This window comes from Elaeis guineensis, chromosome 11 (assembly GCF_000442705.2).
Source record: "Elaeis guineensis isolate ETL-2024a chromosome 11, EG11, whole genome shotgun sequence".
NCBI lineage: Eukaryota > Viridiplantae > Streptophyta > Magnoliopsida > Arecales > Arecaceae > Elaeis > Elaeis guineensis.
In genome coordinates this window covers 56340645-56355999 of record NC_026003.2, presented here as the reverse complement: position 1 = coordinate 56355999, position 15355 = coordinate 56340645, and the positions used below count along the sequence as shown (strand labels likewise).

The 15355-nt window shown below is 36.6% G+C and overlaps 1 protein-coding gene across 2 annotated transcripts; it reads left to right on the top strand.

Moving 5' to 3' along the window:
* Positions 1 to 4180: 4180 nt before the first annotated feature.
* Positions 4181 to 9125, top strand: LOC105035080 (NAC domain-containing protein 54). Of its 2 annotated transcripts, XM_073245670.1 has the most exons (7): positions 4189 to 4380; positions 4457 to 4717; positions 6137 to 6414; positions 6598 to 6930; positions 7521 to 7985; positions 8077 to 8155; positions 8222 to 9125. In XM_073245670.1, exons 2-7 carry the CDS (start codon positions 4561 to 4563, stop codon positions 8953 to 8955), a joined length of 2046 nt encoding a protein of 681 aa, XP_073101771.1. In that variant the 5' UTR covers positions 4189 to 4380; positions 4457 to 4560; the 3' UTR covers positions 8956 to 9125. The 2 variants fall into 2 exon arrangements, with proteins under 2 accessions (XP_073101772.1, XP_073101771.1); XM_073245671.1 differs by having other exon boundaries at positions 4181 to 4717; positions 8215 to 8413.
* Positions 9126 to 15355: the final 6230 nt, after the last annotated feature.

Genomic DNA, 15355 nt, shown 5'->3' with positions numbered 1-15355 from the left:
AGGATGGCATCCCATGGAAGATAAAGATAAGGAAAAGATAGTTTTGGTTCAATTTCAAACGTTGGTTGATCCTTATCATCAATTCAAATCAAATTTGAATTAAATTTTGAACCAAACTTTATCCTCATCTTATGAACTTAGGGAGGGGTCGACCAACATCAGATTGATGTAAAAAATCTCATGAAAAAATATTTTATGCATGGAGAAAGGTGATGGCGTGAAGAGAAGAGTCCAACTCAATTTGGACTCTAGATTTTTATTTAAATTCAAACCCATTTGAACTTAAATTTAAACCAACAAATTTTTAATTCAAAAAGAATCAGATGTAGACATGAAAAAGCTTCTGAGTATGAGAAAAATTAACATAAAAATTTTTTCTTATATGAAGAATAAGAGGGCGCAGATAAAGAAGGTGCAAAGAATTTGAATTCAAATTATTTTTTTATCCAGTTAGATTCTTAATCCAACCAAATTAGGTTAGACCCAATTGAATCACTATATCTAATCCAATTAGATAGCAAATAGATTTAATTAAATTTTAATCAAATCAAAAATTAATCAAGCTCAAATCTTGATCAAATCAGAAATTGAACATCCTAAGTGATTAGGTCATCTCATAACCTAATTGGGTCAAACTAAATTGAATCTAATTCAATTAGATTTGATCCAAATATAATGCTCAATCAAATTGAGCTAGATAGTAATTTAATTACTAATCAATCCTTCAATAATTCATCAATAATTAGCGAATTATTTATTATAACTTTTGCATAGGTTAATCAACAATCGAATTGACTATTTTATCCTAGAACAATTTTTAATCGTCGACCAGCCATATGATCAGTCAAAAACTTCTTTTAAGTGTGACCCCATAGCTTCGAATCTAAGTCGGTAGTATAAGACTCTTTCTATACCAATCAAAGTGACCACCTAGCAATGATATCCGAATCTAGATAGGTCGAAAGATTGCGAAGCATCATTCAAGAACCTATTGATATATGGTTATCGTATAATTCATCCCTTTGATCCAAATACTTAAGGTGACCTAGGGTTTAACTATCAACCATGATATGGTCATCCATATTTTATTTTAATTTTTAAAATTCATCACATAAATTACTCTGGCTGAGATTTTACTGAATTGAAACACACTGATACATTAACTCTTACTTATTCGGAGGGGTCAATTCCATCTTGACTCACACACCGACTTCTTAAGTACTTAATTGTATCCAAAAATCATTCATCACTAAATTAAAAATTCAGATAGTCTGGCATCAAAGCATAGTGAGTTGCTTACAAGTCACCGTGATAATTTTAGGTCGGAGGGATACTTATACTTATATCCTTCGCGAGCTACTCTTGACAGTAGAGTGCTCAGCAGTTGGTCACGTTCAGTAAGATGTACTTCTACATCTCACTTACATGCTATGCCAGTGTCTCTACACTCCTTGGTTAAGAGGACAACCAATGTATATGGCACACAATAACCTATACTTGATATAGCTATCATCCTAATAATAGTATATCATTTGATCGTGAACTTAAGGTTTAAAGACTAAATGATATATCCTCCTATATCGAATCAAATAGTCCTAAGGACTTCATCATATAATAGGAGTTCAAAATAACATTACACAGTGATGAAAAAATTAAATAATATTTATTAATTTAATAATTCATATACAATTACAACAATAAGCTCCACATCAACATACTGATTGATTTTGGGACACAATTTCCAATAGGTGTCTTCTATGAAAACCTCCTTCATGCGGGAGTACTCTCCACATGGGCAAGCTTATCCAGAAAGTCCTGAAGATAAGTCTTCATTAATGACTTTTTAAAATTATTTTTCAGTAGACCATCCATCATTGCAGCCATCACGGTCGATTGGTCCAGATCATGGACTTCCAAGGTCACCGCGTTAAAATGATTGACGAAGGTGCGGATCGACTCATCTTCCCTTTTCTTGATGGTTTGGAGATAGTTGGATTGCTTCTGTTGTTGCCGGCTACTGACAAAGTGACCGATGAAGGCCCAGTATAGCTCTTCAAAAGAGTTGTCAAGCAGCCCTCTTGAGAGTAGTGGGAAAGGCATCTATCGCTCCCTGAAGGAGCATCACGGCTTTGAAGGTCTCCAAATGATCGATGGATCGACAGTCTCATCATTGGTCTCAAATTGAGGTACTTTAAAGTACCAAGGGAGTGGCTCCTATATTATCCCCGATGCGAAGGGTAGCTCGCTGTGGAACCCTTCGTAGGACTGACCAAGAAATTATTATAAAAAGCATTATCGATCTTATTGTCGAGTGCCTGGAACTGTCTCTCTATGGCCAGATCCCGAATGGGTAGGCCTCGGAGTACTGAGGAGAATGGTGACCAGGGATTGAATCATGCCCCGATTGCAGATTGAGAGATCGCTGCTTCACTGGTTCCTAGATCTTGAGGCGGTTTTGGTGGGTTTGCCTCCTTCTGGGCTCTGAGGAAGCATTCGTAGTTGTTCTGATTGTGGTGATGGCTGGGAAGCCGAATTTGGTAGAGGCACCACAGTAGGAGGTGCATGTGGCACTGTCGAGAGGACTGGTTGCACCGCTTGAGGGAGTGTAGGAGCAGCCTGAGTAGACTATGGCACCATTGGTGGAGGTGTAAGGATATTCTAGACTGCTTGAACAGTGGCCATCAAATTTTAGATCTACTGAAAGAGCAGGTTGAACAGATCCGCTGTGAGCAGTGCTGGCTGGATTGACGGATGAGTCTCCATCATCGATGGCTGTGCTTGGCTCCTCGCCTGACGAGAGACGACGGTGTTGGAGAGACAAGATAAATGCCCTTTCTCTGTCTATTGCTGCTTATTTTTGTTGAGGTTGGAAGATGGACGATTGGGCCTTGCACGGTGGCGCTGGAGTTACCTATAAAATAAGTCTCAATCGGAGGTTCTCACTCCGACGAGGATCCTCCGACGCTCAAGTCAGATTTCAGAAAACAAAAGAGCAGCAACGGGTTCTCTGAGAGGGACTACTTATTTGGGTCCTTGGGGTTTTTGTCATTTATAGAGGATGTGGTTGGATAACTGTGGGAACATGCAGTTTCGGAGTTATCGGGTTGCTGGACATGTTGTTAATGGGCAAGATATTCTAGCCTTTATCTACTCTTGCAAATTTATCGGCTCTTGCGAGATCATGGGAAGTTAGTTACATCCGAGCTTATCGATAGGGTGGACAGCTACTGCACGTGCTAGAGAATCGGCTGGTCGAGGCAATGGAGGAAGCTCACATGCTAGATGGACCGCATAACTGATTGGATAAAAATGGGTCTGCTTTACATACCTCAGCTCGGTATTTGGATCGACAATCGTAAAGATAGCTCAGTGATCTGAGGCATCAATAATAGTACAAAAGATCTGAGGTATCCACGATACCACCGTAAAGTTTGTAAGGTAACCATCAATATATTTCAATTTCTTCTAAATTTTTTCTCCAATAGACTCCATTGCTATATGCTTAATTATCAAGTTTAAGACATCTCCATGTAGGAGACAGTGAGCTATGCGATCAAGAAGAGAACTTTGTAGCTTGAATTGAAGAGGATATCCTGATTCTCAATTTGTAAATTCCATCTCACTTTCTGATATTTTTTTTTTGATCATTGTATTAAAAGTTTGAATTTATCTTGCCCTCACGACAATCTAAATTAATGGAATAGGGTGCCATCCTTGCTTTTTTTCGGCGACAGACAGTCTAGCGTTGTAAACCTGTTCCACTGGAAATGGAAAAAACGATAAAAAAAAAAGACATTAAAAAATAATAAAACACAGCGTAAGCAAAGATCGCAATGCCGAGCCTCATTGCACGGAAACATCGGCACAACGGCCAACGCATCAAACTAATTAATCGGCGATCCGCCCACAAGGTGGTGTGAGTGAACGTGACGTCAATCCCCACCCAAATTGTATAAACTCAGGCCATCTCCTTTACAAAAGGTAGTTACTAAGCATTTTCAATCGCACCCCCCAAACCACCCCCCCCCCCCACCCCACCACCCACCAAACGCTCATCCTCCAACAGTATTCTGCCACGTGCCCACATGAGGCTTTAATAGCAAAAGACAAGAATGGAAGCTTGGGATATTGTAGCCACTAATGCAAAGGCCAAAGAAAAGAGAAAATAAAAGCAAAAGCCAGGAGCTTCTTCCAAACGATGAGAGGAATCCACACCAAGATGCTAAAAGAAGTCTCTTCAGAACGCTCTATAAAACCATAGAGAGGGGTTGCCCATCTCCCCTTCCTCTTCTTCTTCACCGCTTCCATTTCCTTTAGCCCCTATACAATCTCGTAGCCCCTCCTATTCCCAAATCCATCCTGCCTCCCACTCCTCACAAGGTTTCTCTCTCTTTCTCTCGGCCTTCCTTGTTTGTAAATTCTACCTTTGTTTCTTACTTCAGACTCTGTATATCAGGTGAGAGTGTTTAATTGTTCATATCTGGTTTTTTGGGATAGCAAGGCCTCTCTCGAGGCTAGATATATTGTTGTGAATTTGGAGAGTTAGAAGGTTGGTACGAAATGGCACCGGTTACTCTGCCTCCTGGATTCAGGTTTCATCCAACAGATGAAGAGCTCGTTGCATACTATCTCAAAAGGAAGATTAACGGGCGTAAGATTGAGCTGGAAATCATCCCCGAGGTTGATCTGTACAAATGCGAGCCATGGGATTTACCAGGTATTAATTTCTCTTATATTGTCATCTTCATTTGACCATATTTCAATTTGTTTGTGGTAGAAAAGAATTAGTTATGAGAACAGTAAGATAACAATATGAACATTTTTTTTTCTTTCTGTGCATAACAAAAAATATTTTTGATGAAGAATATTGGTAAAGCAATAACGCTAAAATATCTCCCTCAATGGCATCCATTAAGAGTAGTAATACTGCATTGCTTGAAATGGTTTGCCAAAGGAAAGCAACATGTCAATAAAATATTAGATCATGGATTAATAATATAACTAGAACGCCTGGCTTCTCTTGCACTTCATGCATCTGTTTCAATTCTGCAATTTGATTTAAGCCAATGTTCTCATCCACTTCCTACGGAAAGAATTTCTAGGGTTTGCCTTCTCGAACACTTCATCCGTCCCACTTGATTCCTCTATCTTCCTATAGAGAGAATTCCTTGCTTACATCACTATCATGGAATAGTACATGATATTGGTCTCAAGAAAGCTTCTCTTAGAAGTCAAAACTATCTGTCCAAGAATGTTCATGTCCTTCGTTTGAGAGCATGACATGCTAGCTTCTCACTTCGATCTTGAGATGGTTATGAAAATTGTTTTTAAGCAATAAGCCATGAAAACAGCAGTTTCCATTCCATGCAATCGATGAGAAAATAGGGTTAGACTCCTCTTCTTTGAAAGATAAAGAGTGAGCCGTTTCCCCAAAGCCGATGTGAGAATTCCCTCAAATGGGAATATCACCTTAAGCCACTTTCATCCCTTTGAAGCCAAAATATTTAGTTTTTACGGCTAAAGATAAAGGTTGTTCCAGAGTATGTCAAGTTGCCAGAGGGTAAGATTTCCTTAATCTCCATTTTAACTTTACAGCCTCCAATTGGCTTTTCTGGCTTGGTTCCTTTTTCAACTTTTGAAGGAACCTCCACGTTACTTTAGATTTTTTAGCACCGATAAATAACCTGAAATCGGGAAACGGCCAAAATATCCCAGAAGCATAGAGTTAGATCCAAGTCAATAAAGTATAAAAGAAAGGTAGTATGGTCTCCAAGAGATCAGAGTTCCTCAGAATCTGTCCCTTTTATTGCGGGGCATATCTAGGATTAAATCGGTAGGCTATGTCTAGTTTTTGATGATTATATATTTAAATGTGTTGTAAAGAAATAGCATGAGAAGCATTGAACCCGGTCTAGGTCTAAAGAGCAAGCTAGAAGATCCATGGGCGGTATACAATATATTTCTTCAAAGCCGCAAATATAGTATCCTAGTGAAGGTTTAATTTTTAGGTTGCTATTTTGTTTTTATTCATAATTGATCACATAAATCGCTCCCAACTTCTTTTGCACTCCATCTTGGTTGATATTTTTTACAGCAATCATCGTGCATGAAAAATAATTTTAACAAGCTGTTTCAGAGAAATCCTTTTTACCAAGCAAAGACCTTGAGTGGTACTTCTTCAGTCCCCGAGATCGCAAGTACCCGAATGGTTCAAGGACAAACCGTGCAACTCAAGCTGGTTACTGGAAGGCAACAGGAAAGGACCGAAAGGTGAGCTCTCAGAGGCGCGCGGTGGGCACGAAGAAGACTCTTGTTTACTACCGAGGCCGAGCGCCTCATGGCTCCCGAACTGATTGGGTCATGCATGAATACCGCCTAGATGAAAAGGAATGTGAAACTGCCTCTGGTTTACAGGTGCGTTTACTAGGACATCATCTCCCATTAATTCTAAATGCCAGAACTTATTCAATCCTTTTCTTTCACCCTCTAATGATATCATATATATATATATATATATATATATATATATGATATCATGAATCCTATTCAGCATAAATTATATATGAAAAGTTTATGCTTAGCCTTTTGAATGATTAGGACGCCTATGCGCTTTGTCGCATCTTTAAGAAGAGCGCCCCGGGTCCGAAGATAATAGAGCATTACGGAGCTCCTTATGAAGAGCATTCTGAATGGATGTCAAATGATCGTTCTCCAACTGTTGATCTCTCTTCTGATGGAAGAGGTGAGGACTTGGACAGCTGTGCCTACCCTTTTCCTCGGGGGACATGCTCATCGGAGATGATTCATGGAGCATCGTTTAATGCAAGTGCTTCCATCGATAGCAAGTGGATGCAGTTCCTCAATGAAGAGACGTTTGCCTCCTCATCTTCATTTTACCACCTTCCAAGCTTTTCATATGTGCCATCCAAGGTAATATTTCATCATGTTATAATGTCTAGATGATTTTTCTCATTCAGAAGTATAGAAAATACGAATATTCGCAAAAGCTTATTTAAGTGATAGTATATCATATCTTTTGGAATGAGAAGTTGAGAATTGAAATATCATTTCTTTTGGAATGAGAAGCAGAGAATTGATATTTTTCATAGATAAATTTAATTTTAGAAAATGCATTGAGAGCTTATTATGTAATGTGAAATAGTGATGAAACAAATCCCTTTTCGTAGCTGAAAGATATTAGTGGATGGAAAACTAAGTTGGCAATTATTGGTATTTTCCAAATTATTTTGAGAAAAGAATTAGGCTACAGCCCAGTTCAGATTGGTATTTTTCTCATTGTCAATGAAAATAGTGAAAAAGCTAATGCTAGCCATACCTATTTCATGTGAGGAATCTAATGTGATAAACAGGTAATCCATTCTCCAATGTCACCGACAGCAATTATAAGAGAACTAGTATACCCTTTAGTTTCCGACAGCAATCTCTCTCTATCTCTCTCTCAATACATTGCTGACGTGTTAATAAGTCCTCAAAGAATTACATCATCTTTGTCATAGCAGGTGGATGTAGCATCGGATTGTGCAAGGCTACAACACACGCTATCCTTGCCCCCTTTAGAGACGGAGGACTTCCCACAACTTGATCTTGCTGACTCTAAGATCCTGCATTCAGGGAGATTACAAGGAAATATTAATGAGGTGGACATTTTGCAAGAGATCCTATCAGTTGCTTCAGCCTCTCAGCAACTTATCAACAATTCTGGCTACCCTGACATATGGGCTGGAAGTAATTATCACTTGGACGAGTTTTCCTGCCTACTGGATTTTGAAGTTGATAGGAAAACTGAAGGCATGCACTTCTCTCCAATGGATGGGATGGGCTCTTCAAGATCCATGACCAAGTCATGTGAAGCAGAAGAGCCAACGAAGTTGATAGAGATTTGTGATTTGGAAGAGGAATTTAAAAATGAGAAGGGAGCTGAGAACCTAAAGGGGGTCAAAATATTGAACAATGAATTGATAGAGGTATAAACGAACCTTAAATCAGCAATAACCTTATCTGTTCCTGGTTAAAAATGTAAGCTTTTGAAGTTAATGTGGAATAACTGCGATGCAGATAACTATGGAGGGGCAACGAAGCACACCAGTGGATAGCACTCCAGGTCATCAAGTAGGAGAGACTGCAGACGCTGAAGGTATGCATGTAATCTTATTTATTAGACTCCTTTAGATAATCCAATTAACTCAAAGCTAGATTGCAGGAGAAGCCAATCCATCCACCAGTTCTCCAGATTTAAGAAACATTGACAACAAGCCCATCCTCTCACCATCTCAACCCGACGATTTTGCTCTTGATTTCATGGACATTCAACCACTTGGGCTCTACCAAGATGACCACGACAACAGTGCCCGTGCCAGCACGCCAACATTTGAAGTTTATGAGAAAGTTGAAGTCAAGCATGGATTGTTCATCTCAAGCAGTGGTGTGGCTGAAACATTCTTTCATCATGTTGAGCCTTCGAAGAAAATTAGCTTCCATCTGAACCCAATGGTGATGCAAGACGTGGTTGAGAGGTTTGAATTTCCAACAAAAGATAGAGGTAGGTTTTCTTTCTTTAGCAGGTTCAAAGCATTTATTCAAGAAAAGTTGTTAGGGAAGATCTCTATGAAGGCATGGGGAAGGTCCTTCATAGGTGATGAATCCGTGAATGGAATGCTACAAATTGCAGCAGTTCTGTTGACATCATGCATGTATTTCGGGGAGGTGTCACAGCAAGCAAATCGGAGGAAGCATTATTTTTCAAAGGGACAAATGATGAATGCAAAAAGAGAGGGTGGATATCTTGATGGACTAAAGAAGGTGAAGAAGGTTGATGAGAAGAATATTTGGTTTCCCACTGTCAGAGGGAGAAGAATCGGTAGCATGATTTTAAATGCGAAATGGTCTTTCCTCACTGCAGCTTTTGCTTTCTATGCTTCGAAGCTCACCCACTGACTCTTGGCCTTGAAATCATAGTTCTGGCCTATTCTTCTGTTCTTTTCCTTTGTCTGTTTAATCTGTAACGTCTACAATTATACTGATTAGCTTTAGCTTAGGCATTTATGTATGTTGCTTAAATAAATCATCAATACAAACTATTTAAGATATAGAAGAATTGAATTGTTACAAAGTAAACTTCATTTTGGATGGGTTGGAAAGTGTATTAGTTTTGAGGAAAGAGAGATTTATATGTAACGTGGGAAATAGCTCAGAGCATTGGAAATTTGAGACATGTACTAAACATATTATCTTTAGAGACGTATATGCTGTCACGCCCCAAATCTAAGACATAATACGGTCATATTATCAAGGGGTATAGCCTATAATGACACGAAGCTAATCAATCATAATCAACTAAAATTCTTCATAAATAAAATATAATAAAAGATTTAATTTTATTATTCATCAAGTAATTAAATCAAAATTAGTTTAGAATATCTAAATCCAAAACTAAATACCAATCCATGTCTCAAAATTTATAAATAGATAATAATAAGTTCATAATCATCAAATGAATTAAATTTCAGCTACAAAACTTTCAAGTTTGCTATGTAAATCTTCAAGCTTGGATCCTTCATCGATCCTGATCTTATTTCTCTATAAAAAAAAAAAGAAATATAAAGATATAAGCTACACTAGCTCAATAAATAAAACCTACGCTTTCTTACTAGATCAAATATAAGTTTTTTCATAATAATACATGTTTAGAAAGTAACAGATATTATAAAAATAAATATTTCATAGAATATATAGTAAAACAAGTCATAAACCAATTATACATGCATAAATCATGAATATTTCATAAACATATTCGTAAATTTTTTTATCATATCTCCATATCATGTTTTAAATCTTGCTCATGGATATTCGTACTATAATCACTTTATATCCATGATAGGGTCAATGTTATTAATTGATAGAATTCTTGTTTCGTATGTCAACTTTATACCTACTGACAAGGCCTGTATTTTTATAGATGCTAGCTCCAGATATCGATCTTTCCATAGAAATTTATTTATAGCTATTCGAAAGCCTTTCAAATTTTTTATTTTTTTCTTAAAACATACATATACATAGATGAAAAAATTATAAAATTCATACTTCATAAACATGTAATTTTTATAAAATATATTCATGAAATCAATGGGCATAATAAAATATACCTTTTCATATCTTATATGCTGAACTTTATTTGATGAAAAATATCATTTCATTAACAATAATTCTTTGCATAAAAAATATGATCATTTAGAAATAAATAAGTAGCGTAAGATCCACTTACCTTATTCGCTCTACATCTTCCAACTTTGTTATAAGAATCAACTAATCCAATTTAAAATATTAAATCATAATCAATCTTCTTTCAATTAGTTTAATAAAATTAAATAATAAAAAAAGGTCGTTGATCAGGTGGTCGATATGATAGACTGTTCGGGCACTAGAATAATTCAAGATCTTCTTATCAAGGGTCAGATCTAAACAACTCAATCAAAAAATCATGGAGCATAGGTTGGATTAAAATCAAGATCAATCAACATAGTTCATTAATAATGGGTTTCAAAAATACTAGACATGTCCAACAAGAGTTTGACATAAAGCATGAATATCAAAGTAGTTTCAGATCATCTTATCAAAGTCAAAATAGAACCCTAGAAGAGGAAGACATGGTCTAATAGTGGAACCCCTAGATCTTTTAGAAAGAGAAAGTAAGTGAACAAAGAAAAAGTAGAGAAAATAATCTTCTGTTAGATATATGTTCTAAAAGCTAATATGACTGATATATTATAATAAGTATAGGATATAATTTTAGACTTAATACATTGATTTAAATAATAAATGGACAAGTTTAATTTTTATTCAAGAATGATGTATCCTTGAAGCATCCATAGAATTAATACTTCGATATATATTCTCAAGGTGTTAAAAATTAGAGGCATACATAATTAATTCCTAAATACTTTCGATCATAGTATTATCATGAGGATGGTGATTGATCCAGATAAATCGATGTACAGATCACTTTCTTCGAGATAGATGAATCTCTGGTCTACAGTATAGAGATACTGAGCGACGAATGTTGATAGTTGTTAGAAAATAACTAGTACTGAGCATAATCATATGAGAGATCAGCTGAATTTCTAATCATTCATCAGTGATCGTCTCGATACTGTAGTTGTGTAAATGGTCATTTGACCTGTGATAGTATAACTGCTTGCAGTGAGACTACTGGAGTTTGACTGACACATAAACATGGCCTCATTGAGATCTTGTAATGGATGTTGGTGACTGTTGGTCCACTGTAGGAGTAGGATATGTATCTAAATAAAATCTATCAATTTTGATAGAGAAAAATAGTCCTATAAGATTTGAGAGACTAAGTCTGAGAGTCTGTGGCCACAGTAGTGTGATTGATAGAAAAAAAATTTTATAAGAATCACAATTAGACTTGAGCTAATCAAATCTATCATGTGACTAATGATGAGGTTTGACGATTTATCCATGACCTACCATCTAGTTAAAACTCACGATAGAGAGACTAAATCACATGTGAACTACACCTTGAAGTTCTATTTCAGTTCTAATGGGTTACCACTACATACTACTAGGTGCCACTAGTGAATTATGAGAGCTCACTAGGGTTGCTCAGGATCGTTAATTTTTGATGAGTTAGAGTGGAATTATTCTGATCTATTAAAAAAAATTCAATAATACTATATAGAGATTATTGTATATCTTACTACCAGATAGAATTGAATTTATGAGGTCACACAATAAAGAAATTAGACTTGAAATAAGCAATTGAGCTTATGAAGTCTCAATTGGATTTAGAGAAACCTTATTGGGCTTAAGATAATCTTGCTAGCACATGATTGAACTCAATTTTTTTTTGACACTTGAATTTCTTATTTGATAAGATTAATTCAAATTTATTATCTACTAATAACCTAAATAAATTAGATTTATTGAGCTCCAATTGTTGGATGCCTAAAGTTTTGGATCATATGCATTAAGAGTTGGTCAATGTCCATATCTTTGATCAATTCTCAATAGTTATAGTTGGTCAATGTCCATATCTTTGATTAGACCAAGATGGACCTCAGTCATAACTCTACGATCGAACCAAGTCTATAAGTTGATCAAATTGAAACTGATTAACCAGTTTGTGTCTAAGTTAAGTTTGGCAGTTTTGATTGATGGTCATTAATTGGGATCTACTTACATAGATCGAGTCTATAACGAGTTAATGGCATATCCCTCTCATCGATCTCACTTACCTGACCAATATAGTGAATCATATTTTGATCAGATCACTTAATTATTAGGGTTGACCCATGCTAGCTAGAAAATCAGTATGATGATTTAGGTGCCCCCAGTTTGACTTGTCAGTAGTCTTCTTCATAATTTGATGAAGTCAGTGAGAGAATTTTGTTAGATGTATGCCCTAGATGCCAAATTGACTGACACATTCCTATACAAATCTAAGGATAAATTTATAATTTTGACTATAAATCAATAAATAGATTATTCTTCTATCACATTGTGTACATTGTATCTGTGATACATCCTTTGAGTTAGTAGGAATGTTAATTCATATTTTCAAGAGTTAAAAATTTAAGGCATGAATTTACATAACTAACTCATAAACAGCTCCTGACCATAGGATCATTATGAGGATGGTGATCAATCCGAAAGGTTGGTGTACGATCGCTTTCTTAGGATAGATGTGTCTTGAGTCTACAGTGTGGAGACACCGAAGCAAGAGTACAGGTATTCATTGAGAACGAGAGTACTAAGCGTGACCATATCGAGCAATCATAAGGAAGTCTATCTTCTCATCGATGACTAGCTCGATGCTGCAGTTATGTGTCTAGTTCTTTGATCTGAGGTGTATCGACAGCTCACCTTGAGTGTGTTATAGTTTGACTACACCATAACTCGATCTCCTGACCATAGGATCATTATGAGGATGGTGATCAATCCGAAAGGTTGGTGTACGATCGCTTTCTTAGGATAGATGTGTCTTGAGTCTACAGTGTGGAGACACCGAAGCAAGAGTACAGGTATTCATTGAGAATGAGAGTACTAAGCGTGACTATATCGAGCAATCATAAGGAAGTCTATCTTCTCGTCGATGACTAGCTCGATGCTGCAGTTATGTGTCTAGTTCTTTGATCTGAGGTGCATCGACAGCTCACCTTGAGTGTGTTATAGTTTGACTACACCATAACTCGATCTCCTAGCCATTCGAAACTCTGAGGTGTATGTTGACTATAGTATATTCATTGTAGGAACCAGATCACACCAAAATGGGATCTATCAACCTTGGTAGATAAGAGAAATAGTCCTATGGTGATCAAAAGATTGAGTCCTTAAGTCCATGGCCATGGCAGAGTGAAATAATGAAAAAGAGTTTTCTATTGAGGTTTCACATCAGACTCAGATCAATCGATTGATTCATACGACTGATATTGGGTTTGACGAGTTCACCTTAACCCTAATTCAGTCAGAACTCATGATGGAGGAACTCAATCACATAGGTAGCTGGACCGAGAGGTTCGTCTTCAGTTCTGATGGGTTGTCCCTATATACTACTAGGTGTCACTGGTGGATTTTGGGAGCAATTAAAATGATCTTGATGATCGATCATTCTAATTGTCTGAATTAGAAGAGTTCTGGTCCATCGAAAGGAGTTTCGATGATGTCGATGATGAGATCACGATATGTCTCATTACCATACAAAACTAAACCTAACTGGGTCATACTAACAAGGGTTAGGATCTGAATGTCATTAATTGGGCTAGCCCAATTGATTTAGATTAGATCCAATTAGGTTCAAGAAAATCGTGCTAGCACACGATTGAGCCAACTTTCTCCTCGTGCAATCTTTTTCATCTCGACTGAGCTAAATGTGATTTGACTCACCTAGAGAACCTTGAGAAAGTTTCTCTCAGTCTAACTGGAGCCAGTCCAGTTTAGAAAAGACTGGTCTTAATTCATGAGATGAATTAAAGACAACACCTGCTAATTCCTGACACCTACCATTTTCATTTTAGGACATCTGTCAAATATTGACATATGGGTCTTAAACTGAAGGCCACTTAGAAAGAGGTTATTGGAGGTTTTTTGTGGAGTGTCCACCTACCAAAAATAAGCACCAAAGTGGGTGCCACAATTGGATAAGGCTTGCCCCCAAGTGGATAAAGATCAAGAGGAGTCTTGATCAACATAAACTCTTGGGCGCCATCTCCCTTGTGCTTATCCAATGTTAGTGCCAACATATGAGAGAGGGTGGGGGTTCTTATCTGATGTGATCAAATGACATTACTCCACCAATCAAAATTTTTTTGGATTAAATAAAATTTTTTGATTGATCGAATGATGTGGCACTGCGCAGTGCAGCAGGGTCTATATAAACCCTATCTACGCCTAGATTTTAAGAGATTTTGCTCCCTACCCAGCAAAAGACAACCACACCTCCTCTTCTCCATGTCCTCCCTAGTGATCTCTCTCCCCTCTTCATGCCCAAAAGATTGGGCATCCATCTGGTGAAGGATCAAGGCGTGGTGATGCATTGAACAAAGGGCTGCAGGAGTTTTTCGACAAACTGCTGCTCCACATTCAGGAAGACTTTTGAAGATCTTCCTAATCAGATCCAAATCTAATTTTTGGAGCAGAGAGTCATGAGGAGAAGATGATCCAGGTCCTACCTGAGTGGATACTGGTAGAGGCCAGATAATTGCGTGGCTAAATCAGAACCTCAGGCTTGCTGTGATCATCTACAGGGTAATCAGATTACCCTTGAGGTATTTTATGTTTCCTTATACTTTTAGATTTATTTTAGAATTAATATCAGATAATAAAATTAGATCTAGAAGTTTAGATCTAAAATAAATATAAGATAAATTTTTTTAAAAATTATTTCACCCCAGATTTGATGAAATCTGGAAGATCCTACAAGGAAAAAGGCGGTTCTTCTTTCAACTGGTATCAGAGCCAGGTTGATGGCTCAATTTTAGATCTAATTTAGATCTGATTTTAATTTTAATTTATCTGATATTAAAGAATTTTAGATGTCATATCAGATATGATAGGATCTGAAATCAAAATATTTAAAATTAAATCTGAGAAGATTTAACATGCATGAGATGCAGGACTAGACTAGGAATAGTTTGATCTATGAATAGTCTTATAAATTTATATTTTAATGAGATTAAAATATAATTTAGATCTAATTTATTCTTTATTTTTGATGATATAAATATTATATTCAGATCAAAAATAAAAAATAAAAATTTGAATAATACATAAGATTGATCTGTTGCATGCCTAGACTAGTTGTAGAATTATTTTATTA